The sequence below is a fragment of the Rhineura floridana genome, chromosome 11 (assembly GCF_030035675.1).
Source record: "Rhineura floridana isolate rRhiFlo1 chromosome 11, rRhiFlo1.hap2, whole genome shotgun sequence".
NCBI lineage: Eukaryota > Metazoa > Chordata > Lepidosauria > Squamata > Rhineuridae > Rhineura > Rhineura floridana.
In genome coordinates this window covers 61,922,226-61,947,273 of record NC_084490.1, presented here as the reverse complement: position 1 = coordinate 61,947,273, position 25,048 = coordinate 61,922,226, and the positions used below count along the sequence as shown (strand labels likewise).

General features: G+C 43.9%; 1 protein-coding gene across 3 annotated transcripts in view; it reads right to left on the bottom strand.

Moving 5' to 3' along the window:
* The window catches only part of LOC133365798 (transmembrane protease serine 11E-like), a 115,903-nt gene that overhangs the window by 70,950 nt on the left and 19,905 nt on the right, over positions 1-25,048 (bottom strand). For 2 of the 3 annotated variants that reach the window (XM_061588049.1, XM_061588052.1), the window contains exon 3: positions 24,670-24,788. The exons of the other annotated variant lie outside the window; for it this stretch is intronic. In XM_061588049.1, the coding sequence (XP_061444033.1) occupies positions 24,670-24,788 (119 nt within the window). The remainder of the gene's footprint in view (positions 1-24,669; positions 24,789-25,048) is intronic. 3 annotated transcript variants of the gene reach the window in all.

The following is a 25,048-nucleotide window of genomic DNA, read 5'->3' as shown; positions in this document are numbered from 1 at the left end:
AAGCTGAATGTTGGAAGATTCAGGACGGACAAAAGGAAGTACTTCTTTACTCAGCACATAGTTAAACTATGGAATTTGCTCCCACAAGATGCAGTAATGGCCACCAGCTTGGATGGCTTTAAAAGAAGCTTAGACAAATTCATGGAGGACAGGACTATCAATGGCTACTAGCCGTGATGGCTGTGCTCTGCCACCCTAGTCAGAGGCAGCATGCTTCTGAAAACCAGTTGCCGGAAGCCTCAGGAGGGGAGAGTGTTCTTGCACTCGGGTCCTGCTTGCGGGCTTTCCCCAGGCACCTGGTTGGCCACTGTGAGAACAGGATGCTGGACTAGATGGGCCGCTGGCCTGATCCAGCAGGCTCTTCTTATGTTCTTATGTTCTTAGGTTCACCTCTCCCAAGCATGATTGCACATGAGTAAATCCCACTGGACTCAAAAAGCATGCCAATGGTCAAATCTGCCCTCCCCTCCTCCTCCCTCCCTCTTGCCCCTTCCCTCCCCCTTCCTTCACCCAGTAAAAGAAACTCCCAAAACAATTGTAAAATAATGGCACTGAGGAGTGTCTCAGTTTGCGCAGGATAAAACAGTGGGAGGTGAAATATATTCTAGCAAATTTCTAGGTGTGCTCTGGGTTTTTAATTGACCAGTTGCCCATCCTTCCTTAAGTGAAGTGGTTTAAGCATAGCAGGCTGAACACATGCATCTTGGGCAGGCCAAGTTTGTTTTTTCCAACAGCTACATTCATTGTTTAAGTAGCAACATATTGTAATCAATCTAATTTTACATCAAACTGCAGTTTCAGATTCAACAGTTAATGCACCCAAAATAGAAATAGAACATAACCTCCAGTTTGAAACTTAAAAGGCTGTCTTCTTCATCATATACCACTGACCAATAAAAAGCTTTGAAATTAATAAAAATAAATTTGACGCAGATTTCTAGGATGAATAATGAGAGAAATATAATTTTCTAAGTTAGATTATCTGTAGAAACAGTAGTTAACACAGGAAAGAAACAAAGTAAGACCACCAACAACAAACATACAAAAATGTAATTCTCCATCTTTGGAGATGTAGTCCTGATTGCAAGTGTTGCTACCACTCACCATATGCGCAGAGGCACATGTTACCAAATTCTTGCAGGCTCCACAGGAAGTGGATTGGACTGTGAAAGACCAACACAAATTGTGTTTGCGTTTTTACAAATTTTTAGGGCCATACAATATCTCAGAGAGGAGGTCAGGTCTCCTGCTTCCCCGGTGCATTCACTATAGTTGCCCAATTTCCCTACTTTTGAAAGTTTGATAGAAATATCTGTGGGCTATAGGTACATTCTTAAACCACAGGGTTTTGTTGCCTATTAGTGAATTTTTTTTCATTCAAGATGTAATCACACTATGAGTGTAGCAACATAGATAAGAACATGAGAAGAGTCTGGTGGATCAGGCCAAACATCCAACATCGTGTTCTCATGGTGACCAAGCAGATCACAACAGGAAGCCCACAAGCAAAGCCTGAGTGAAAGAGCATTCTCCCCCTGCTGTGGTTTCTAGCAACTTGTATTTGGAAACATACGGTCTCCACCAGCAGAGATAAAACATAGCCATTGTGGTTAGCCATTGATAGCCTTATTCTCCATGAATTTGTCTAATCCTCTTTTAAAGCCATTCATGTTGGTGACCATCACTGCCTCTTGTGGGAGCAAATTCCACAGTTTAAGTATGCATGGTCTTGAAGATGTACTTTCTTTTTTCCATCCTGAATCTTCCAACATTCAGCTTCATTAGATGTCCCTGAGTCCTTGCATTATGAGAGAGGGAGAAAAACTTCTTTCTCCACACCGTGCATAATTTTATACACCTCTATTATGTCTCTTCTTATTTGCCTTTTCTCTATACTAGAAATCTGCAAATGTTGCAACCTTTCCTCATACGGGAGTTGCTCCAGCCTCTTGATCATTTTGATTGCCATTTTTTGAGCCCTTTTGAGGTGAATATGACCAGAACCGTTCACAATATTCCAAGTGAGTTGCACCATAGATTTGTATAACAGCATTATGATATTGACAGTTTGATTTTCAGTCCTTTTTCTAATTATCTTATCCATGGCATTTACACTTTCACAGCTGCATCATCTTCATCAAACTATCCACTATGATCCCAAGGTCTCTTTCCTAGTCAATCACCACCAGTTCAGATGTGTAATTAGGATTTTTTGCCCCAAAATATGCATTACTTTACACTTGCTTACATTGAATTGCATTTGCCATTTTACTGCCCATTCACCCAGTTTGAAGAGATCCCCACATTGTTTGAGCCTGAAATTATAAGCTGGTGGACCTCCAACACATCTCATTTTAATAATAAAATCGTATAAGTTTCAAAAAGTCTGTAAGATGTTACGTTGTTACACAAAAACTCAAAACTTTAAAAAAAGACCATCTGCCCCTTTTCCTCCACTTTTCCCAACACAGTTTTGAATCCTACTCTAAATACTATCTCAGGCTTATGATACAAAAATAGAGATACACAAATTAAAGAGCTCATGGTAAGGTTATAAGAAAATTATTTCTCCCTGGTTAGCCAATAGTATGCCATAAGAACATAAGAACATAAGAAGAGCCTGCTGGATCAGGCCAGCTGCCCATCTAGTCCAGCATCCTGTTCTCACAGTGGCCAACCAGGTGCCTGGGGAAAGCCCGCAAGCAGGACCCGAGTGCAAGAACACTCTCCCCTCCTGAGGCTTCCGGCAACTGGTTTTCAGAAGCATGCTGCCTCTGACTAGGGTGGCAGAGCACAGCCATCACGGCTAGTAGCCATTGATAGTCCTGTCCTCCATGAATTTGTCTAAGCTTCTTTTAAAGCCATCCAAGCTGGTGGCCATTACTGCATCTTGTGGGAGCAAATTCCATAGTTTAACTATGCGCTGAGTAAAGAAGTACTTCCTTTTGTCTGTCCTGAATCTTCCAACATTCAGCTTCTTTAAATCTCCACGAGTTCTAGTATTATGAGAGAGGGAGAAGAACTTTTCTCTATCCACTTTCTCAATGCCATGCATAATTTTATACACTTCTATCATGTCTCCTCTGACCCGCCTTTTCTCTAAACTAAAAAGCCCCAAATGCTGCAACCTTTCCTCGTAAGGGAGTCGCTCCATCCCCTTGATCATTCTGGTTGCCATGTTATAGATTTATATATTTCTTAGGTTCACAAACCTCAAGTAAGTTTTTACATTTAAAATGTCTTAAATTTATACAATTTGATTCTCAAAAAAAGGCACATTGCTCTATGAAGTAATTTAAAAATTAAGAAGTCTCTAGCAAACTGTGTGATCCAGTTCCTAAAGAAGTCAAAAAGTATTTTAACAAATTAATAAAAAATAGTTGGGTGATGTTTTCTCCATCACCCCATTCCTAAAAAAGTGATCTCTTCCCAGATGCTACTTTTGACAAGGAATTCAGGATGACACATTTCCACTTCTACATTATCATCATTCCTCCAACTGATTAGAAGCTTCTAGGTTATTTGGATAAAACATTATTATTGCCACTAATGAGGTTGTGGTTTTGTTTGTGAGATAAAACATTGTTTAGTCAGATAATGCTACATTGTGCAGATATAACCTCTATTTTGAATGGCATCTGCCATAGGTCAATTTAGGGCTCATCTACATGAGAGCATTTTTTCTTCATAGCAAACACACTGCATTTACCTTTGTTATAGATTTGCACCATCTGCAGTTCCTGCTCAATGTTAGCTGCCAATCGGTTTTTCCCATTCACACAAGTAGGTGTTCCTCTGGATTAGTCTCACTGTTTCCTTGTGGCCCCACCCTCTAATTATACATTTCCATTCCCTCGGGTTGCTAGGTGACCAAGCATGCTCAGTCTGTTCTACCAGCTGCAGTAAGTTCCTTTAAAAAAAAAACCCAGAAGGGCAAATATCTGTGTTTTCCATGCCTATGCTTGGTAGGATACAGCTGAAAAACAAATCTTTGTTTGAACAGTGTTATGCTTTTGTGCAGAAGTTGGGAGGGGAGAAAATGAAGGCGCCATTTGCAGCAACATAAAAAAAGCCAGCAGAATGGAAGAGAGCAGTCGGAAGTTGCTTGTCAGCCCACAGAAACAAAATGAAAGAAGGGAGGAGGAGATAGTGGGCGTGGAGAGGGGAACGAGTGATACACCCACCTAAAAGCATTGGAGCAAAGTGTTTCCAAGCACTAGAGAAACAGATTGGATGGTTTTTTCTCCACTTTTTGTATTATCAGTGGATTGGGTTAGTTCAGATTTACAGGGGCAAAACTGTGTTATAGCTGTTTGCTGGTAACCTCATCTGAAACATGCAAATTTAAAGGAGATGTGAGTAGCATCAAACACACAGTAAAGGGTGTGTGAAGGGTGCTGAGAATTGTTAGCAGACTCCTGTTCCTCTGACAGAGCTCTGACGATCTGAGTGGTTTAATAGTCAGCCCCTCTTCCCAGAGAAGTCTGGGAACTGGAACTCTGTGAGGGGAATAACGGTCTCCTCTCAGAACCCTTCACAAACTACACTTTCCACAATTCTTTGGGGGAAGCCATGACTGTTAAATGGAATAAATGTCTGGTGTGGATGTGGCCTGTATTTACAGATTTTATTTTTTTTAATCCTTGGTTAGAATTTCCTGAGAGATCAATTTGTAACAATATTTTGATACTTTTAACACACAGTTTCAGAGGAAATCATGATATGGCAACCTGTTTATTAACAGCAGTAAAAATTGAAATCTGCAAAACCCGGGAAAATCCTCTTCTGAAGAACCAGCAATTTATTGATGGCAGAATTTGGAAAATGGCTTATATGACTAAACACACAACAAGAGTTAAAGAAGGCAACTTTATTGAATAAATTAGATTGTTCTTTTTATTTGAATAACAAAGTGCAAGAACAAATAAATTTGTATCTGTTATTAGGAAATATATAGAAATATGAAATTTTACTTTATCTTAGAGCAGACTATGTATTTTACTGTGTCACTCTAAATAAGTTAGAAGAGGGTGATACATTTATATTTATCAGGTTAATATCTAGTCAGTTAAGTTATTTAAAACTAAGCATTATCCCAGTTGTCTTGTGAATACTTGTTTTTCTTCTCCTTGATTTCTGTATATTATCTTTGAATTAAAAAGAAAACAAAATATTTAGGATTACCAGTAGCTGGAAATTTCACTGCAAGTAGAAGCTAGAAAGCTTGTATTGAAATTGAATTGCCAAACTGGTGGTAGGTTACCCAATCAGCTTAGCTCACAGCACTGGGTTGAAAGGCATGGAGGAAAGTGCCATCAATGACTACTAATCATAATGGCAATTATACCTCTTCCAGGAACAGAGGCAACATGATCTTGAAAACCAGTAATTGAGGAACATCAGCAGGAGAGGACTACTGCCCTCATGTCTTGCTTGTGGGTTACCCATAGCCATCTGGTTGGCTACTGTGGGAAACAGGATGCTGGACTAGGTAGGGCTGTGGGCTGGGTCCAACAGGGCTCTCCTTATGTTTTTAGGTCAGGCACAGGTGATTAAATGGGTAAAGCACACGATGGGCTAAGCCACTGTTCTTCAACCTTGGGTCCCCAAATGTTGTTGGACTACAACTCCCATCATCCCCAGACAGCATGGTCAATGGTCAGGGATGATGGAAATTTTAGTCCATCAACATCTGGGGACCCAAGGTTGAAGAAGAGTGGGCTAAGCTACAGTATACACTATGCAAGAGATCTGTGCCTGGATCTTCCTACATTTTCTTTTCTTTTAATAAAATGTAACTGGGGTGGAGGAAAGCTGATAATTGGATCAGAACAGTAGTACTGAGGGAAGGGAGTGTTTAAATCTTTCCCTGTGGGGTGTTTTTGTGATCAGCATTGCCTTTCCACGGGTTGCACATTGCCATGTCTGTTGAAAAGGCATTTTTCCCAGTTCAGGGCAAACAGCATCCTCTGTGTGATTTTGATCAACAGTGTAGGAGGAAGAGTTCCAGTAATCAATTTAGCAGGGCCCCCCAGCTCCATTTCATTTTTAAAAAAGGAGATCTTATCACCAATCTTCCATATATTCTGTACTTTGGGCCTTAAATATATGCAGTAATACCTCAGTTAATGAAGTACATGCGTTCCTGGACATTTCTTCTTTAACAGAAACTGTGGCACCAGAGGTAAGAAAAATATGGAAAGAATAGGGATAGGTTCCACCACCACAAAAAGGAAGAGCAGTTCAACATACTTCAGCAAACTTTTTATTCAAAACTAACAATATGCACATCTGCAATGAAACAACCAGGTCTGGTAAGCCTTGCATACAGACCACTTGAAGGCTTCTTCCAAAATGCATCTAGGGATGCCTGCCTTGCCTTTTTTCTTTTATCATGTAGCAATCTAAAGCTTTGAGCACAGTTCTCCTTTCCTTACACTACCTCTGTACAGGCAGGCAAGGGGCAGCCACCGCCACCACTATCTTGCGCTTGGTCTCTCTCTCTCTCTCTCTCTCTCTCTGCCATCCTCCCCTACACTCAAGTAGACATGTCTGCAGTAAACAGTGCTTCCAGGGCACCCAAAGCACTGTTTACAACAGAGGTGCCTGTGCCATATGGCAAGGATTCCAGCCACGTCTGAGAGAGCTGCCTTTAGCAGCCACATTCCAGTACACAAGGAGCCACATTCTGACTATGTCAGGTGTGTCCCCCCCCCCCATGCCTCCCACACCCAAAAAGACTTTGTTAAAAGGAGCTTCTTTCCAGGAGGATTTGTTAACTGAGGTATTACTGAGTAACAACTGAGGTATTACTGTATGTATGTCAGCTAAGAAATATATGTCACACTCTACCCCCAAGATAATTATTTAGAATGGCCATGGTCGTATAGGTATTCCTAAATCATGTATATTATTAAATACGGATGAACATCTACCAGATGTTCTTGAGAAATTCTCCCTTTAATTAATGGAAACTAAGGCCATGCACAACTTCTCAGGATATTACTCTGAGGTAGCAGCAGCAGAATTTATTTGGGGATAAATGAAGCAATATTCTGCCTTATTATGCGTTTGAAGAAAATGTACCAAACTGTAGAATCAGACCCCATCAGTATTCAAGCATCATTTATCTGGACCTAGTACAATTTTTTAATAGAGAGGAGAGGAATGTGCTGTCACAGAAGAAGAGATTACACTGTGAGAGAGAAAAAGGTGAGAGTAGATTGTGGCAGCTGTTACAGGGTCTTCAACCCCCATCGCCACTCTATACAAATTAAACCTGAATAAGCTACATAAATTGTCTCTACCTACAATCTCAAAAATACCTTCAAATCTCAAAGGTTTTAAATATTCCATGATTTTCCTTTTGTCTTCAAGGTTATTTTGTGAGCAGCAGTGCACACAATTCAGTCAGCGTTAACAACCAATGTGACACTTTCCTACAGAAAAGGATGAGCTGTAGAACCTAGTCAGCCCTATAGACAAGAGAACCATCAACATTTAGTCAGATTTATTGGCAAATCTTTCAAATGCACACACCAACTTTTCAGACCAAAAGTCATACACGACTATTGATATATTGTTTGTTTCATTTTTATCCTGCCCTTTCTCTAAGCAGCTCAAGGTGCAGTTCTCCTTATTCTGTATCTACAACAAGCCTGTGTGAAGTAAGAGATAGTGACTGGTCCAAGGTCACCTTATTGGGCTAGATGGGTGGGGATTTGTCCTTGGTTTATTAACTCCTAGTCTGACACTTTAAGTATTATACCAGTCTTGCCTAACCTGGTCCCCTCTAAATGTTTGGGACTACAATTCTCATAGTCCTTAACCATGGCCATGCTTGCTAGGGCTGAGGGAAGTCCAACAACATCTACTAGGGACCAGGTTGGGAAAGGCTATGTAATACACCAAACTGGCTCTACTATAAGCTAAATACATGGAGTAGATAGGGGTGGCAAACACAGGGAAGTTGGGGGTGGGTCCAGCACACCCACCCTCCACCACCTATGTTCTATTGGCTCGCTCTTAAGTGTTCAGGCTAGAGATGTGAAGGCTTGGAAAAAGAACAAAAATATGGGGGGAAATTGGGTTTTCCATTTTTTTCTGAGGACTTCTTTTGTTCCAAAACAGTGGGGGGGCGAGGGAAAAAATGAAAAAAACCCACCCTATTTTTTTCCAGGCCTTCATATCTTTCGTTCGTACTGAACACCTGAAGAGGGCAACAGCATCTTAGGCTGCAATCCAATATATGTATAGTCAAAAGTAAGCTCCATTGGGTTCAATGGGACTTACATCCACCCAGGTAAGTGTGTGAACTAAATTGCAGTTTAGTCATCTGATCAGTTCTTGTAAGTGCTTGAGAAAATTTAGGACAGCACAGGGCATGAAAAGTCGGCTTTATTCCCTGTCACTCACTCAGGAGTTCAAGATTTAGAAACAATTTATGCAATAAGATGGATGCCTTGAATAACCCTGAGATTCTTCCAAGAATCTGTGTGATGTTTTGTTAAAATATGTCAGTCATGTTGCCCATCACTGCTTATGTTGGCCAAGATTTCCATGAGTCTGCAGTGCACTGTGTTTCTGTCTTATTTAAATACCTACAACATTTTTCTTTTGCTTGTCTTACGAAAGTAGGACTCCCTTGTTTTACACTTGTTGCAGAATATAACTAGACAACAAAATTACACTTTCCCATTCACATTTTCTGACACACACACACTATATCAGTATCTTTCTTGTGTTTTCCCTATGCCCAAGCTGAACACTTTTCATACCCTGATTGTTTTAATTGCCCTTGCTTGCTCCTTTTCTAAGTAGTACAACAAGAACTTCAGCTTTATTCGAGGTGTGGCGAACATAATTAACTTATATAGAATATTGTTACAATAGTGTCACTCTTCTTTATGTCAATGATGTTTGCCCCACAGTAATGCCAGTATTTTTATAACAGTATTTCCTAGTTTTGTTCTTTTTATTATTTTATTTCTTGATGTTTTACTTTTCAATAGATGGTTAATTGTGTTCCAGGGGAATTATCTACAGCAGCTCAATAATTTAACTCAGAACCCAATACTATTTTGTTTTGGGGAAAATGTTCCCTCAAATGCTTCAGTTTGGACTTGAATATGAATTTCAGTTATCCTTCTGTTGCATACTTTTAAGCTGCTATCCTATACACATGTACCTAGGAGTAAGTCCCTTTGAACAGAAATGTTAGCAGGTGCAGATTGTAGTTTCATCTACACCTGCTGAAATTGTTCCTTCTAACGGTGATGAGCCCTGTCGTCTTTTTCATCTGACTCCTTTATTTGAAAGAACAACGGCAATTCTAAGTTAAACATAATAGTTAAAAATAAATATATTTATGCTTTAGGGCAACATGGAAAGCATGGTGTTCATCAGCAGTACACTGATGATACCCAGCTCTGTTTCTCTGAAACATCTGAAATGGGAGAGACCTTGCAAGGATGTGGGGGGCCGGATGTGAGCCTGAGGGTGGCCGGTAGGGCAGAGACTGGGGCGGGATGGGTGGTGATGTGGACGGGTTGAGATGGGAGGGAGGCAAAAGAGGAGGGGGGGGAGCTGAGTCTGAATCTGAATCCTAGCAACAGAGGGCTTGTGGGTTGTAGATCTCGAGTTAGATGACTGGTCATTTATCTTGCTTTGGATGGGGTCGTACTCTCTGAAAGAGCAGGTTCATAGTCTCGGGGTGCTCCTGGATCCATCTTTGTCACTAGCGGCCCAGGTGACCTCAGTGGCTTGGAGTGCCTTTTACCAGCTGGTAAAATGTGCCCATTTCTGGACTGAGATAACCTGACCACTGTTGTCCGTGCACTGGTAATCTCCAGACTGGATTACTGTAATGCACTCTATGTGGGGCTGCCCATGAGGTTGGTCTGGAAGCAGCAGCTGGTGCAACATGCTGCAGCGTGACTGCTCACTGGGGCAGGGTATTGCCAACATGTTACCCTACTGCTGAAAGAACTGCACTGGCTACCCATTTGCACTGGCTGTCTAGTACCTACCAGGACAAGTTCAAGGTTCTAATTTTGGTGTACAAAGCCCTATGCAGCTTGGAACCAAGATACCTGAAAGATTGACCTACCCCTTATATAACCAGTTGATCACTGCACTCCACAGGGTGAGGGCCTCCTGCAGATACCACCTTATCAAGAGGTCTGTTCCACACAACATAGGAAGCAGGCACTTTGGAATTAGCTCCCTTTAAATATTAAACAGGCACCATCTCTGTTATCTTTTTGGTGCCTATTGAAGACCTTCCTCTTTCAATAAGCCTTTTAAGCATAGACCTTATCACAGTCCGCATCTGTGCTGGAAAGGCTTTTTAAGTTGTTTTTTCAGTTGTTTTATAAAGATGCTTTTAAGATGTTTGTTTTATTATTTTTAAAGTCTTTTGTTTTAAAGATGTTTTAAAGTTATTTTTTGTTTTTGTTTGCTGCCCTGAGCGCCTTCAGGGGAAGGCCAACGTATACATTTAATAACTAACTAACTAACTAAAATTATTTCCAATAAGTGAGAGCACACCATCCATTCTTTGATTTACGGATTTGTTTGTTATGCCAAGGAAGAAATAGCAGGAACAGAAAATGAGAATGGCTTTCGAAAATACTATAAGCAAAAACAACATACTTCATTGTTGTAGATTTGCTCAAACTTAAGAGCACCTCAGGAAAGTGAGTGTTGAAGCTGGTCCACACATGATTATTAACCACATGATGATAATAATAATAATAATAATAATAATAATAATAATAATAATAATAATAATAATAATAATAAATTTAATTTCTGTGTTGCCTATCTGGCCAATGGCCACTCTAGGCGACGTACAACAGTTAAAACATAATATGATAAAATACAATACAATGATACAATATAAAAACAAGATAAGAACAATACAGCAGCAGACAATAATATTAAAACTGGGCAGGAGGCATTTCAGTTATAACAATTAACCCTCCCTGGATACCCCGAAGGCCTGTGGAAAGAGCCAGGTCTTTAAGGCTTTACGGAATACATTTAGGGAAGAGGCATGCCGGAGATCTTGTGGGAGGGAGTTCCAAAGAGTGGGGGCCGCCACTGAGAATGCCCTCTCTCTTGTACCCGCCAATCTGGCTGTTTTTGTTGGCGGGATTGAGAGAAGGCCCTGTGTGGCTGATCTTGTCGGGCGGCATAATTGGTGGCGTTGAAGGCGCTCCGTAAGATAAACTGGGCCGAGACCGTATAGGGATTTAAAGGTTAATACTAACACCTTGAATTGGGCCCGGAAAACAACTGGAAGCCAGTGTAGATCGAACAACACTGGGGTGATGTGATCCCGGCGGCGACTGTTCATAAGTAGTCGAGCCGCCGCATTTTGTATAAGTTGTAGTTTCCGGACCGTTTTCAAGGGTAACCCCACGTAGAGCGCATTACAGTAATCCAAACGAGAGGTGACCAGGGCATGTACTACCAGTGGGAGCTGATGAACAGGAAGGTAGGGTTGCAGCCTTCGTATGAGGTGTAGTTGATACCAGGCTGCCCGGCTCACTGCCGAAATCTGAGCCTCCATGGACAGCCTGGAATCAAGTACAACCCCAAGGCTGCGGACCTGGTCCTTCAGGGGTAAACTCACCCCATTGAACTTCAAGTCAACATCTCCCAACCTTCCTTTGTCTCCCACAAGCAGCACCTCGGTCTTATCGGGGTTCAGCTTCAGCTTGTTCCTTCCCATCCATCCACTCGCGGATTCCAGGCACTTGGACACGGTCTCCACAGCCGACTCTGGTGAAGATTTAAACGAGAGATAGAGCTGAGTGTCATCTGCATATTGGTGACACTGCAGCCCAAATCTCCTAATGATTGTCCCTAGCGGCTTCATATAAATGTTAAACAGCATGGGAGAGAGGATAGAGCCCTGTGGCACACCACAGTTGAGAGGCCAAGGGTCTGAAACCTCCTCCCCCAATGCTACTTGTTGATACCTATCGGAGAGAAAGGAATGGAACCACTGTAATACAGTACCTCCAATTCCCAATCCGTCCAGGCGATGTAAAAGGATACTGTGGTCGACAGTATCAAAAGCCGCTGACAGATCGAGGAGGACAAGAAAGGTGAATTCTCCCCTATCTAATGCCCTCCTCAAATCATCTACCAGAGCGACCAAGGCTGTTTCAGTTCTGTGACCAGTCCTGAAACCCGATTGGTATGGATCCAAGTAATCCGTTTCATCCAAGTGTGCTGACAACTGGTTGGCCACCACTCGCTCAATGACCTTACCCAAAAATGGTAGATTCAAAATTGGGCGGAAGTTATTGAAAACTTGGGGATCCAAGGAGGGCTTCTTCAGGATGGGCTTTACAATTGCCTCCTTGAAGGCTGATGGCATTACACCCTCTTTCAAGGATGCGTTTACCACCGCTTTAATCCCCTCACCCAATTTCTCTCTCCAGCTCATAAGGAGCCACGATGGGCAAGGATCAGTTAGACAAGTGGTAGGCTTCACAGTTGTAAGCACCTTGTCCACATCCTCAGAAGGGAGAAGCCGAAACCGATCCCAACTTACCGGCATGCAACTGGCCAACTCTGGTTCATTCACTGAATCCACGGTGCACGGAATCGAGCTCCGCAAGTGTTCGATTTTATCAGTGAAGTGCTTTGCTAATATGTCACAGGAGTCTTTTGACTGTTCCAAGGGTTCCTGAGCAACTGGACCGACCAGGCTTCGGACCACCTGGAACAGCCTCCTGGGACAGCATTCCGCAGACGCAATAGAGGCAGCAAAGAAAACCTTCTTTCCTGCCTTTATTGCCACCTGGTAGGCAGCTACTGCTGCTCTAACCTGTGTCCGGACATCTTCGGAGCGGGATTTCTGCCACCGGCATTCTAGTCATCTCACCTCCTGTCTCAGACTACGCAACCGCGGTGTATACCATGGTGCTAGTTGAGTTCTATTCAGAGGGAGAGGACGTTTCGGAGCCACCCGGTCTAGTGCCCTGGTGATCCCATCATTCCACTCCTTCACCAGGGTTTCGACCGGGCGACCTTCAGCAGGTTCCAATTCCCCTAGCGCAGTCAGGAATCCATCCGGATCCATCAGGCGCCTGGGGCGGACCATTCTAATAGGTCCTTCACCCCTGCAGAGGGGGCATGGTATCGAGAAGTTCATGTTTACCAGGTAGTGATCTGACCATGACACAGGGGTGGAATAAACCACTCCCAACTTCAGACCACTTCTCTCCTCTCCCAGGACAAACACAAGGTCAAGAGTATGACCGGCTACATGGGTGGGCCCAATATTACTAAGGTGCAGTTCCCAGGAAGCCATGGTTTCCAGGAAATCCCGAGGGGCTCCAGTGAGAGTGGTCTCGGCATGCACGTTAAAGTCACCCAGCACTAACAATTCTGGGGACAATGCCCGTACAGCCGAGACCACCTCCAGCATCTCGGCCAGGGAATCTGCTGTGCAGTGGGGTGGGCGGTACACCAGCAAGATCCCTAAACTGCCCTTCGGGCCCAACCTCCAGTACATACAATCAACGAATTGAGTCCTATGAAGAGGAGGTCTGGCAAAAACCAAGGATTCTCGATAGATGACTGCCACGCCCCCTCCCCGCCTTCCCACCCTCGGCTGCTGTGCATAACGGAAACCTGGTGGACACATGGCCTCAAGAATGGGAGCAGAGGCTTCGTCCAACCAAGTCTCCGTAATGCATGCCAGGTCTGCCCGCCCATCCAAGATCATGTCATGGATGAGTGAGGTCTTCTGCGTTACAGACCTGGCATTACATAACAGCAGTCGAAGGTCGGTAGGAACCTTGCGTCCCCCAGTTTCCGTCTGGTTCTGAGCAGACCCGGAACATAGGATGGATATAATGCATCTATCCCGTGTTCCCCTATTCCAGCATGGTCTGCCAGCGTATGTAGATATAACATCAAAGACAGAACTTTCATTTAATCTCAGACTTGAACTTTTTCCATGGGGTCAAGTCACAAATTTAGCTGCTGATCGTTATGGGTCAGTTCAGACAAGACTTAAGAAATCCAATCTGGGTCTAAGCATAGACCCAGCATACCCACCATGACTGTGTTGTCCACATGGGGTAGGTGAATCTGGATGGGACTGACACACAAAGAATTCTACATATGTAGCATAGACCCAGTTCACCCCATTCAGCTAGCCATCTTGTGGGAGTAGCAGAGGTGTGGCTAGAAAACCAACACACGCACACACACAGTGCAGGCTCAGATGTGTCAGGTATTATCCAAACTTACCTAAGAGTATTGAAATCAAGTGATGCACAGCCATGTGTGAACCAGCCCTTGGAAAAACAGAACTTGGGAGTCTCATCTAATATTAGCATCTTGCAGAGATGAAGGCTTGATACTATATGCATGCTTAACTGTGAGTAAGTCCAATTGGCAGGCTTCATTCTGAGTATATATGCATAGGACTGAGCTACATAAATCTAGTGTCACATCATTCTCCCTACTCCGTGAGAGCAGGAACTCAGAAGAGAAGGAAGTATTTATCCAGATCAAGAAGATTTATGGCCAAACCACACCATGTTAAATGTTTCTGTGCATTAAAGATGGGTGAGAAATTTGATTCGTTTCACATTTCAAGTCGTATCTATCAAATTTGAACTTTTTGAAACAATATGAGAACTGAAGCACAGCCATCCTTCGAAATTCACATTTATTTGAATGTTGTGATGCAGTTCACCAATCAAACAATGTTTACAAAAATGCATATGTTAGGGGAAGTGTGCAGAAAAATGAATATATGAGTGAAAATAGCATACAAAAATACATTATGAGAAATTGATTGCAAAAACGTGTACATTAGTCAAAACTGCTTACAAAAATGTGTTTATTAGGAGAGATTTGCACTAAAATGCTGGAGAATTCTCATGAGGATTTTTTTTTTAAAAAAATTGCAAATTGCTACAGAAATGTGGAGAACTGGATTTAAGCCGGGAAAAATGAGAAACAGAGACAACTGAAATTGACAGATCTTTCCATCCCTACTGTGCTTTGATCCTATAGGCTTTTAAAGATGCAGATAGAATCAGCTGGGGAGGTAGGTGATAATTACTAGGATTGTCACAGACATCTTCTGCTGGTGCAATTCTGAGTAAAATCCCTCCTCTGAAGCTGGTATTTGCTTATGGAGAAATCCTCCATGGTCCCAATGGATTTTTCCACAAAGCAAATACCAGCTTCACAGAAGAAGTATATTTCTCATGACTGAAACAGAGAATGAAAGGGTTAAACCCCCAGCCATGCCTTCTCTGCTCTGATAATTATCGTTTCTCCCCCCCCCAGCCGATTCTGTTTGCATTAAATACAACAACAACTCTGAACATCAAGTGCAAAGGCACATTTAATCCCATGTCTGGTTTGGTCCTTGCATAAGCAACGTGGTGCCATCTAAATAGGAATAAGAGGAGACTGCTGCATTGTTAAGCTTACAGAACTCAAATGATTAGGAAATGTGAAAGTTTTCATCATTGACTCCTCCTCTTGTCTCAGCTCCACCTAGGGAGCATGTCCAGATTTTAAAGTAGTCACTGTAAGCTGATTGGTACACATAGTTAATCATCCTTCTGGCAAAAATCCTGACATTCCTGCCTTTTCGATATGATAAGGAATTTAAAAGCATTATTTGCACTCTGTGTTTAGGTGTTCACTGGGGAAGTCTGGCATGTAGAATTGCATGCTCTTCTGCTCCCTCAGAAGCCATTCAAATGATTCTGCTCTGTCCGGGTCAAAAAACATGCTTTCTTCTTGTGCCATTTACAGGCTACCATTAGATAATGTACCCAAACAATTTTGGTTGAGAACCTGAGCAGAATTTGGATTGGTTTCAGAATTACACTACTTGAGATGCTCGAGAAATTCATTCTTTGCAAACTCTAGTACTAACTGATCTGACCTACAACTCCTTGACTAATGTGCCAGTCTGAATGTAGTTATTTTTGAATATCACAGTATTCTGAATTTTGTAGTTCTCGGCTCAAAAAATGTATCAAGATGCATTTTAAGAAAGATAAACTATATTGAGAAATGTGGACTATGTGAGAAAATATGTTCAAAAATACATACTTAAATGTGTTTTTTGTGCTGATTTTTTAAAACAGATCAATGCAGAAACAGGATGGAACAGCCTTATGAATGAACCCAAAATAGACCACAGGCAGTCACATAATACATTCAATTTTTGACTATGACACTGTGAAGCAGCAGTTTTACCCACATGGAACAATTTATAGGAAACTTTAGACCTTTTCAGAAATTCTGACAAGGACTTAAAGAGACATGTGAGAAGAGGAGAGTGTGTACAGATGCACTAGCTTCACCCCCATCCTCATCACCACTGACTGGTGGTGACTGACTGTAGTGGGGAAAAATACCCTCAGCATATGGAGGCTTCCACACATTTTGACATCCTGGAAAAATGAGGGTTCCAAAATGTATTTTAGCCTCCATGTATGGAGGCAGCTTCCCCACTGCAGACAATCACCCTGGAACACGCAGAAGCAACTGGATGGGGAAAGTAAAGCTAGTGCACTCACGCACACTCTCTACTCCTCAGATGTTCCTTAAGCCTTATTCAGAACATCTTAATAAGGCTTCTGTGCCATGCCAAACGCGGCAAAGGTAATAATGCCCTAAACAGAAGTTATAAATTTTAGAATGGAAAGAAGCAAAAATAAAAGACCTGAACTTAGAGCTAGTGGAGGGTACCGGATAAGAGTGTAATCTCTCAATCAGGAAATCCCCATTTGGGACATTATTCAGGTGAAGGCAAAAGGTGGGTCATGTTTCAGATTCTATATGATTATTGCTCAGGATCACCTATAGTTTCAGTCACTCACTGGCATAAACTATTGTTAAAAAACAATTAAATGATATGTGTACTAGTTATGCATGCCAAAGGTAGAAATCTCTTTGCTTAACAAAAGGGTGTGGGTGTCTGTTTAATTAATGTTGTTAAGCTATACATATAAAAACACTAAAACAACCACATACATACACTTCCTTTTTACAACATAATCTTGAATGTACCTAATAGCAGGTATTTCAATCTTCACCACCCTTATTCCAACACAGTCTTTAATCTTCATTCCCCGCATGCCATCACATACACAAACCTACTGAGTAGTCTCCCCCCTCCCCACTACTGAAATGACACTTCTGGTTCCCTGGTTTTACCTCAGCCATGGACTCACCAGGTGGCCTTAAGCAAGCCTCTATTCCCTCACCCTCAATCCCTCACCACCATTTGAACTACAGGCTTAATAATACTGGCCCTACCTTAGGGGCTGTTGTGTAGGGGGGCAAAGTCACATATTTGAATCCTTCCACTGTGCGTGTGTCTGCATACACAAAACTGTCAGAAAGAAGGCTAAGTCAGAACTCTTTCTTCTGTCTGTAATAAATTAGGAGTTTGCTCCCATGAAGGTAGCACCACAGTAGAATTAATAAGTTTTACTGACATACAGATACTGTTGCCGAGCACATAGGAACATAGGAAGCGGCTTTATACTGAGTCAGACCATTGGTCCATCCAGCTCAGTATTGTCTATACTGACTGGTTGTAGCTCTCCAGATACTGTTGCCAAACACAGCTTCTGCTGGAGCTCCTCTCTGAGTCTGTTTGGGGCTCAACCTCTACCTCCTTTTCAAGGATCATCTCTAAACTCTCATTTATATGCTCTCTTTGAAAGTCTGCTCTGAGTAAAGATTAGACCCTAATTTTTCCAATGTTAACACAATTGCTTCTCCTCTGCAGCAATGGCCTCTTCTTAGGATCCTTCCACAATCTTGTTAAATAAGGAAGAGGCCCATGATATCCAGATTAAGTGTCCTAGTCAGTACGTTTGGGAACCTAAACATATTGAACAAGCAATGTTTAAAGAAGAATAGAAAACTGAATACTTGTTTGTTGCAGTGACTAAAGCAGCATATAGGCCTCTCAACAAAGGTGTTAGGTAAAGTTGGTGCCCTGTATGTCACATAGATGATAAAATCAGAGTCTGTAAGCAATTAAGGTCTGTAACCATAACCAATTAAGCTTTATCATCATTATCTACAGTCAGGCAGCAAATGAACACATCAGTGGTTCATGTGGCTTAAAAACAACCAAGTTCCAGAAGGCAACAGAACTACCAAAAGCTCTTATATATCCAAAATGCACAATCCGTTTTGGGTACAATAAATGAGAACTTTATAATTGCATGTGGGCTCCTTCTGGGAGGAAGGGTGAGATATAAATTTAATAAATAAATAAATAATGCCTTTTTGCTTTGTCCTCTAAATTGCACTTCTGTTGTAGATATATTACTTTTCCCCAGTACTGAAACCTCAATATTTTGCACAGAAAAAAGTGTAATTGGTCCCACATAGTACATTTATTGATGTATGCTAGTATATGAAATGCAGGACTCATCTAAAAACTACACAAAATTTTCATGAACATCTTCAGCAGCAGCAAAAAATGTATCTCTTTTTCAATGTTTTTTCAGCACTTGCAAACATGTTTGCTTACACTTGTTGGACTTCAACTGGCACCTCAACCTGCATAGCCAATGACCAGGGTTTATGAGAGTTGGAGTCAACAACATTTAGAGGGCCACAGGTTCCGCATGTCTTCCATAAGAAGTCCATATACATCATAAATCCTTTCATTCAAATAAACACCACAGCACAGACCCATACCAGAGACACAAGTCTAGCCTTCACCCCAATTCAGTTCCTTACTTGATCACATTCAACAGACTTATCTGTGAGATGGGCAATGTATGCTAGCAACTGACATGATGTGGGAAGGAGGTATTGGGGAAGGCAATACCCTATCATTCTTTTTTCCCCTAGAACTGACACTATTGAGCAATGAGGACAGGAGGAAAAATAGGATAAGAAGATCATCTACCATTATTATAATTATAATTATTATTATCTTTATTTATACCCCGCCCTTTTTCCAAACTGGAACTCAAGGCGGCTTCCCGATAAAAATAAGTACATATCATTAAGAACCTGTAAAAATATAAAACATATAAACATATAAAATCAGCATTAAAACAGGATTAAACTATTAAGATGTTAAAACCAATTAGATATACACTTAAAATACTGCAACCCAGTTTAGAAGCATACAAGTAAAACAATAACATACAGCATCCTCTTCAGTCACTACCCTTAAAACCTTCAGTTCCAAAGGCCTGCCGGAAGAAAAAAGTCTTTAGCTGTCAGCGGAACGACTGCACAGAGGACGCCATTCTTGCCTCCCTAGGGAGGGAGTTCCAGAGCCTAGGGGCAGCCACCAAAAAGGCCCTACTATCGACTAGTCTGAGAGAAAGATCTGGGAAAGCAAGGCAGGCAGGGAGGCAAACAAGTCTCCAGAACCTGCTCCAGCTGGACTGTCCTTCACAGGGCCATCTACCACCAATTGCCCTGTAGCAAGGATAATAATAATAATAATAATAATAATTTAATTTATGTGTCGCCTATCTGGCCAGTGGCCACTCTAGGCGACGTACAACTCAGTTACAATAAAATACATCATAATAATACAATACAAACAATAAAAATTATAAAACAATGACAGTTCAGAGTAATAGGCAATTAGTCATAGAGATTAACCCTCCCCGGAAGTCCCAAAGGCCTGTCTGAAAAGCCAGGTCTTCAAGGCCTGGCGGAATACATTCAGGGAAGGGGCATGCCAGAGATCATACAGGAGGGAGTTCCAGAGAGTGGGGGCCGCCACTGAGAATGCCCTCTCTCTAGTCCCCACCAACCTAGCTGTTTTAGTTGGCGGGACTGAGAGAAGGCCTTGTGTGGCTGATCTTGTGGGGCGGCATAATTGGTGGCGTTGGAGGCGCTCCATCAGATAAACTGGGCCGAGACCGTATAGGGATTTAAAGGTTAATACCAACACCTTGAATTGGGCCCGGAAAACAACTGGAAGCCAGTGCAGATCGAACAACACTGGAGTGATGTGCTCCCGGCGACGACAATTTGTAAGTAATCGAGCCGCCGCATTTTGTATAAGTTGTAGTTTCCGGACCGTTTTCAAGGGTAGCCCCACATAGAGCGCATTACAGTAATCCAAACGAGAGGTGACCAGGGCATGTACCACCAATGGGAGCTGATGAACAGGAAGGTAGGGTTGCAGTCTACGTATGAGGTGTAATTGATACCAAGCTGCCAGGCTCACTGCCGAAATCTGAGCCTCCATGGACAGCTTGGAATCCAAAACAACCCCAAGGCTGCGGACCTGGTCCTTTAGGGGCAGTCTCACCCCATCGAACATCAAGTCAATATCTCCCAACCTTCCCTTGTCCCCCACCAGTAGCACCTCGGTCAGTTATAACAATTAACCCTCCCTGGATACCCCGAAGGCCTGCTGAAAGAGCCAGGTCTTTAAGGCTTTCCAAAACACATTTAGAGAAGAGGCATGCCGGAGATCTTGTGGGAGGGAGTTCCAAAGAGTGGGAGCCGCCACTGAGAATGCCCTCTCTCTTGTACCCGCCAATCTGGCTGTTTTTGTTGGCGGGATTGAGAGAAGGCCCTGTGTGGCCGATCTTGTCGGGCGGCATAATTGGTGGCGTTGAAGGCGCTCCATGAGATAAACTGGGCCGGAACCGTGTAGGGATTTAAAGGTCAATACCAACACCTTGAATTGGGCTCAGAAAACAACTGGTAGCCAGTGTAGGTCGAACAACACTGGTGTGATGTGATCTCGGCGGCGACTATTCGTAAGTAGTCGAGCCGCCGCATTTTGTATCAGTTGTAATTTCCGGACAGTTTTCAAGGGTAACCCCACGTAGAGCGCATTACAGTAGTCCAAACGAGAGGTGACCAGGGCGTGTACCACTAGTGGGAGCTGGTGATCAGGAAGGTAGGGTTGCAGCCTTCGTATGAGGTGTAGTTGGTACCAGGCTGCCCGGCTCACTGCCGAAATCTGAGCCTCCATGGACAGCCTGGAATCAAGCAGAACCCCAAGGCTGTGGACCTGGTCCTTTAGGGGTAGACTCACCCCGTTGAACTTCAGGTCAATGTCACCCAACCTTCTCTTGTGCCCCACAAGTAGTACCTCGGTCTTATCAGGGTTCAACTTCAGCTTGTTCCTTCCCATCCATCCACTCACGGATTCCAGGCACTTGGACAAGGTCTCCACAGCCAACTCTGGTGAAGATTTAAACGAAAGATAGAGCTGAGTGTCATCCACATATTGATGACACTGCAGCCCAAATCTCCTGATGATTGCCCCCAGCGGCTTCATATAGATGTTAAATAGCATGGGAGAGAGCATAGAGCCCTGTGGCACACCACAATTGAGAGGCCAAGGGTCTGATACCTCCTCCCCCAACGCTACCTGTTGGTACCTATCGGAGAGAAAGGAATGGAACCACTGTAATACAGTGCCTCCAATTCCCAATCCCTCCAGGCGATGTAGAAGGATACTGTGGTCAACAGTATCAAAAGCCGCTGAGAGATCGAGGAGGACAAGAAAGGTGAATTCTCCCCTATCTAATGCCCTCCTCATATCATCCACCAGAGCGACCAAGGCTGTTTCAGTTCCATGTCCAATCCTGAAACCCGATTGGTATGGATCTAAATAATCCGTTTCATCCAAGTGTGCCGACAGCTGATTAGCCACCACTCGCTCAATGACCTTGCCCAAGAATGGTAAATTTGAAATTGGGAGAAAGTTGTTCAAAACTTGGGGATCCAAGGAGGGCTTCTTTAAGATGGGCTTTACAATTGCCTCCTTGAGGGCTAATGGCATTACACCCTCCTCCAGGGATGCATTAACCACTGCCTTAATCCCCTCGCCCAATTTCTCTTTGCAGCTCACAAGGAGACACGACGGGCAAGGATCATTTAGACATGTGGTAGGCTTCACAGTTGAGAGCACCTTGTCCACATCCTCAGAAGGGAGAGGCTGAAACCAATCCCATTTGACCGGCTTGCAACTGGCCAACTCTGGTTCATTTACTGTATCCACGGCGTACGGGATCAAGTTCCGTAAGTGTTCGATTTTGTCAGCAAAATGCTTTGCTAATTTGTCACAGGAGGCTTTTGACTGTTCCAAGCGTTCCTGAGCAACTGGACAGACCAGGCTTCGGACCACTTGGAACAACCTCCTGGGACAGCACTCTGCGGATGCAATGGAGGCAGCAAAGAACTTCTTCTTTTCTGCCTTCACTGCCACTTGATAGGCAGCTATTGCTGCTCTAACCTGTGTCCGGACATCTTCGGAACGTGATTTCCGCCACCAGCATTCTAGTCGTCTCACCTCCTGTCTCAGATTACGCAACCGTGGTGTATACCATGGTGCTAACTGAGTTCTGTTCAGGGGGAGAGGACGTTTCGGAGCCACCCGGTCCAATGCTCTGGTGATTCCCTCGTTCCACTCTATCACCAGGGCATCGACCGGGCAGCCTTCAGCAGGTTCCAATTCCCCAAGCTCAGTCAGGAATCCTTCTGGATCCATCAGGCGCCTGGGGTGGACCATTCTAATAGGTCCTTTTCCCCTGCGGAGGGAGTGTGGCATCGAGAAGTCTATATTTACCAGATAGTGATCTGACCATGACACAGAGGTTGAAGAAACCACCCCCAACTTCAGAGCACTTCCCTCCCCTCCCAGGACGAACATAAGGCCGAGAGCATGACCGGCTACATGGGTGGGCCCAATATTACTAAGGTGCAGTTCCCAGGAAGCCATGGTTTCCAGGAAATCCCGAGGGGCTCCAATGACAGCGGTCTCGGCATGTACATTGAAGTCACCCAGCACTAATAATTCTGGGGACAACACCCGTACAGCCGAGACCACCTCCAGCACCTCGGCCAGGGAGTCTGCTGTGCAGCAGGGTGGGCGGTACACAAGCAGGATCCCCAAACTGCCCTTCGGGCCCAACCTCCAGTACATGCAGTCAACAAACTTAGTCCTATAAAGAGGAGGTCTGGCAAAAACTAAAGACTCCCGATAGATGACTGCCACTCCCACTCCCCGCCTTCCTACCCTCGGCTGCTGTGCGTAACGGAAACCCGGCGGGCACATGGCCTCAAGAATGGGAGCTGAGGCCTCATCCAGCCAAGTCTCCGTAATACATGCCAGGTCATGGATGTGTGATGTTTTTTGTACTACAGACCTGGCATTACACAACAGCAGTCAAAGGTCGGTAGGAATCCTGCATCCCCCAGTTATCATTTGGTTCTGGACAGACCCGGAACATGGGATGGGTATTAAGCATCTATCCCCTGTTCCCCTAATCTGGCCTGGTCTGCCAGCAGTACCATTCCAGCGTCTGCCGCCCACGTTTTCTATAGTTTGGCCCCTCACCCTCCCTGTTACATCCCCCCCTGGCTTGCACATGCCCCTATCCCCGTCCGTCGATCAGACAGGCCACCCACCCTAAAACAATAATAAACCGGAGACCCGCCTCTATCACACTCTGCAACTGTAATTTAATTTAAATTAAAATTAAAATCAGTGCAATTTCCATCACATCCACACATCCACACATCCATACACACCCCACAGTCAGAAATCAACATAAGATTCCTTTTCCATAGTCAACAACTAGCAATAATCCTAATAATGTCAGCGGTGGCAGTAATGAAGATGACATTCATATGCAATGGCAAAGCAGTTCGCAGATAGTGCTTGCAGATAGAATTCGAAAGTATAATATAATCAGAGCTGTAATGAACTCAAAGCCAAAGCCCACAGCAACAAAAGCTGGTGACAGCGATGATACAGCAGCTGGTAGCAAAAATAGCAGCACCTATAGTCAATAAGCAAGGGCAGAAAGTCCACACTCCAATAGCAGCCGCATTCCAGCAGATGGCAGGAGACAGCAACGGCAGCCGCAGCAACAGGGCAGCAACAACCCGAGACAGCACACGGACCGCGGCCCCCTGCACCAGGCAAGACCGCGGCACCCAGATCCAATGGCGATCCAAGGCCGCAGCGCCGCAGTCACCCAACGCGTCCAGCCACAACGAAACAACGGCCCAAGAGCAACAGAATGGCGGCGGCTCCACCCGAACAGCAACCGGCAGCAAAGGTCCAGGGCAACGCAGGCCACAACAGACCAGCGGCACCCAAGCCCAAGCAATGACGGCGGTCCGAGCGGGCCCACGGGCGCGGTGCGGTGCGGCACGGCGCGACCATCCACACCCAGCCGCAACAGCAAGGCAGCAGCAACAATCCAGCAGCAACAGTCCAGTCCAGGAGGGGTCCAAGGGCGTGGCGCCGCGAGCATCCGCACCCGACCACAACACAGAGCGGCAGCACCCGAGGCCGCGGCACCAAAGGCCGCAAAGAAGAGCGCGGCGTCCACGTCCAGCCAAAACAGCAATGACCGACAACAACCATACACCCACACCCGTACCAACAAACGATGGCATCGGCAGCACAGGTATGGTGGGGTGGTAGGTGGTAGGTGGTAGGCAGGAGATGGTAGGCAACAGATGGCAAAATTTAAAAGGTAGAATACGGAGCTCCTAATTGACTTCCTAATATTTTGATATCATTTGTTGTGTATTATCTTAAATGCAGTTTTATGTTACTTGTCAGCCATCTTGGAAGGATTTGCATCCTGATAGTCGGATATAAATAATGGCAATAAATAAATAAAACCCACATACCAGTTTTTCAATCCAATTTCCTACATCTCTAAACCTATCTGAGGACTTTTGAGACAAAGCAGTGTTGTACTGGACACCAATGATTTTGAAGTTGCCGCTGTAATAGAATAATCTCTGATCTGTAAAAGAAAAATAAAGGGGGGGACGATAAAACCCTTGTTATGTTAGTCCATATTCCTCCAGAATCACCAATAAACACATACCACTGAATACCCCAAAATAAGTACACAGTGAAGCGGTAAAGTCCTCCCCCTCTTGTCATATCCTACTTTTCACCATTTTCACTCAGCCCAGTTAACTTCTGGTATCGGACCTGGGCAGGTGTAACTAACCTGGACTGGTGAAAAATGGCTTGCTGCCCGAACCCACTGAAGTCAGA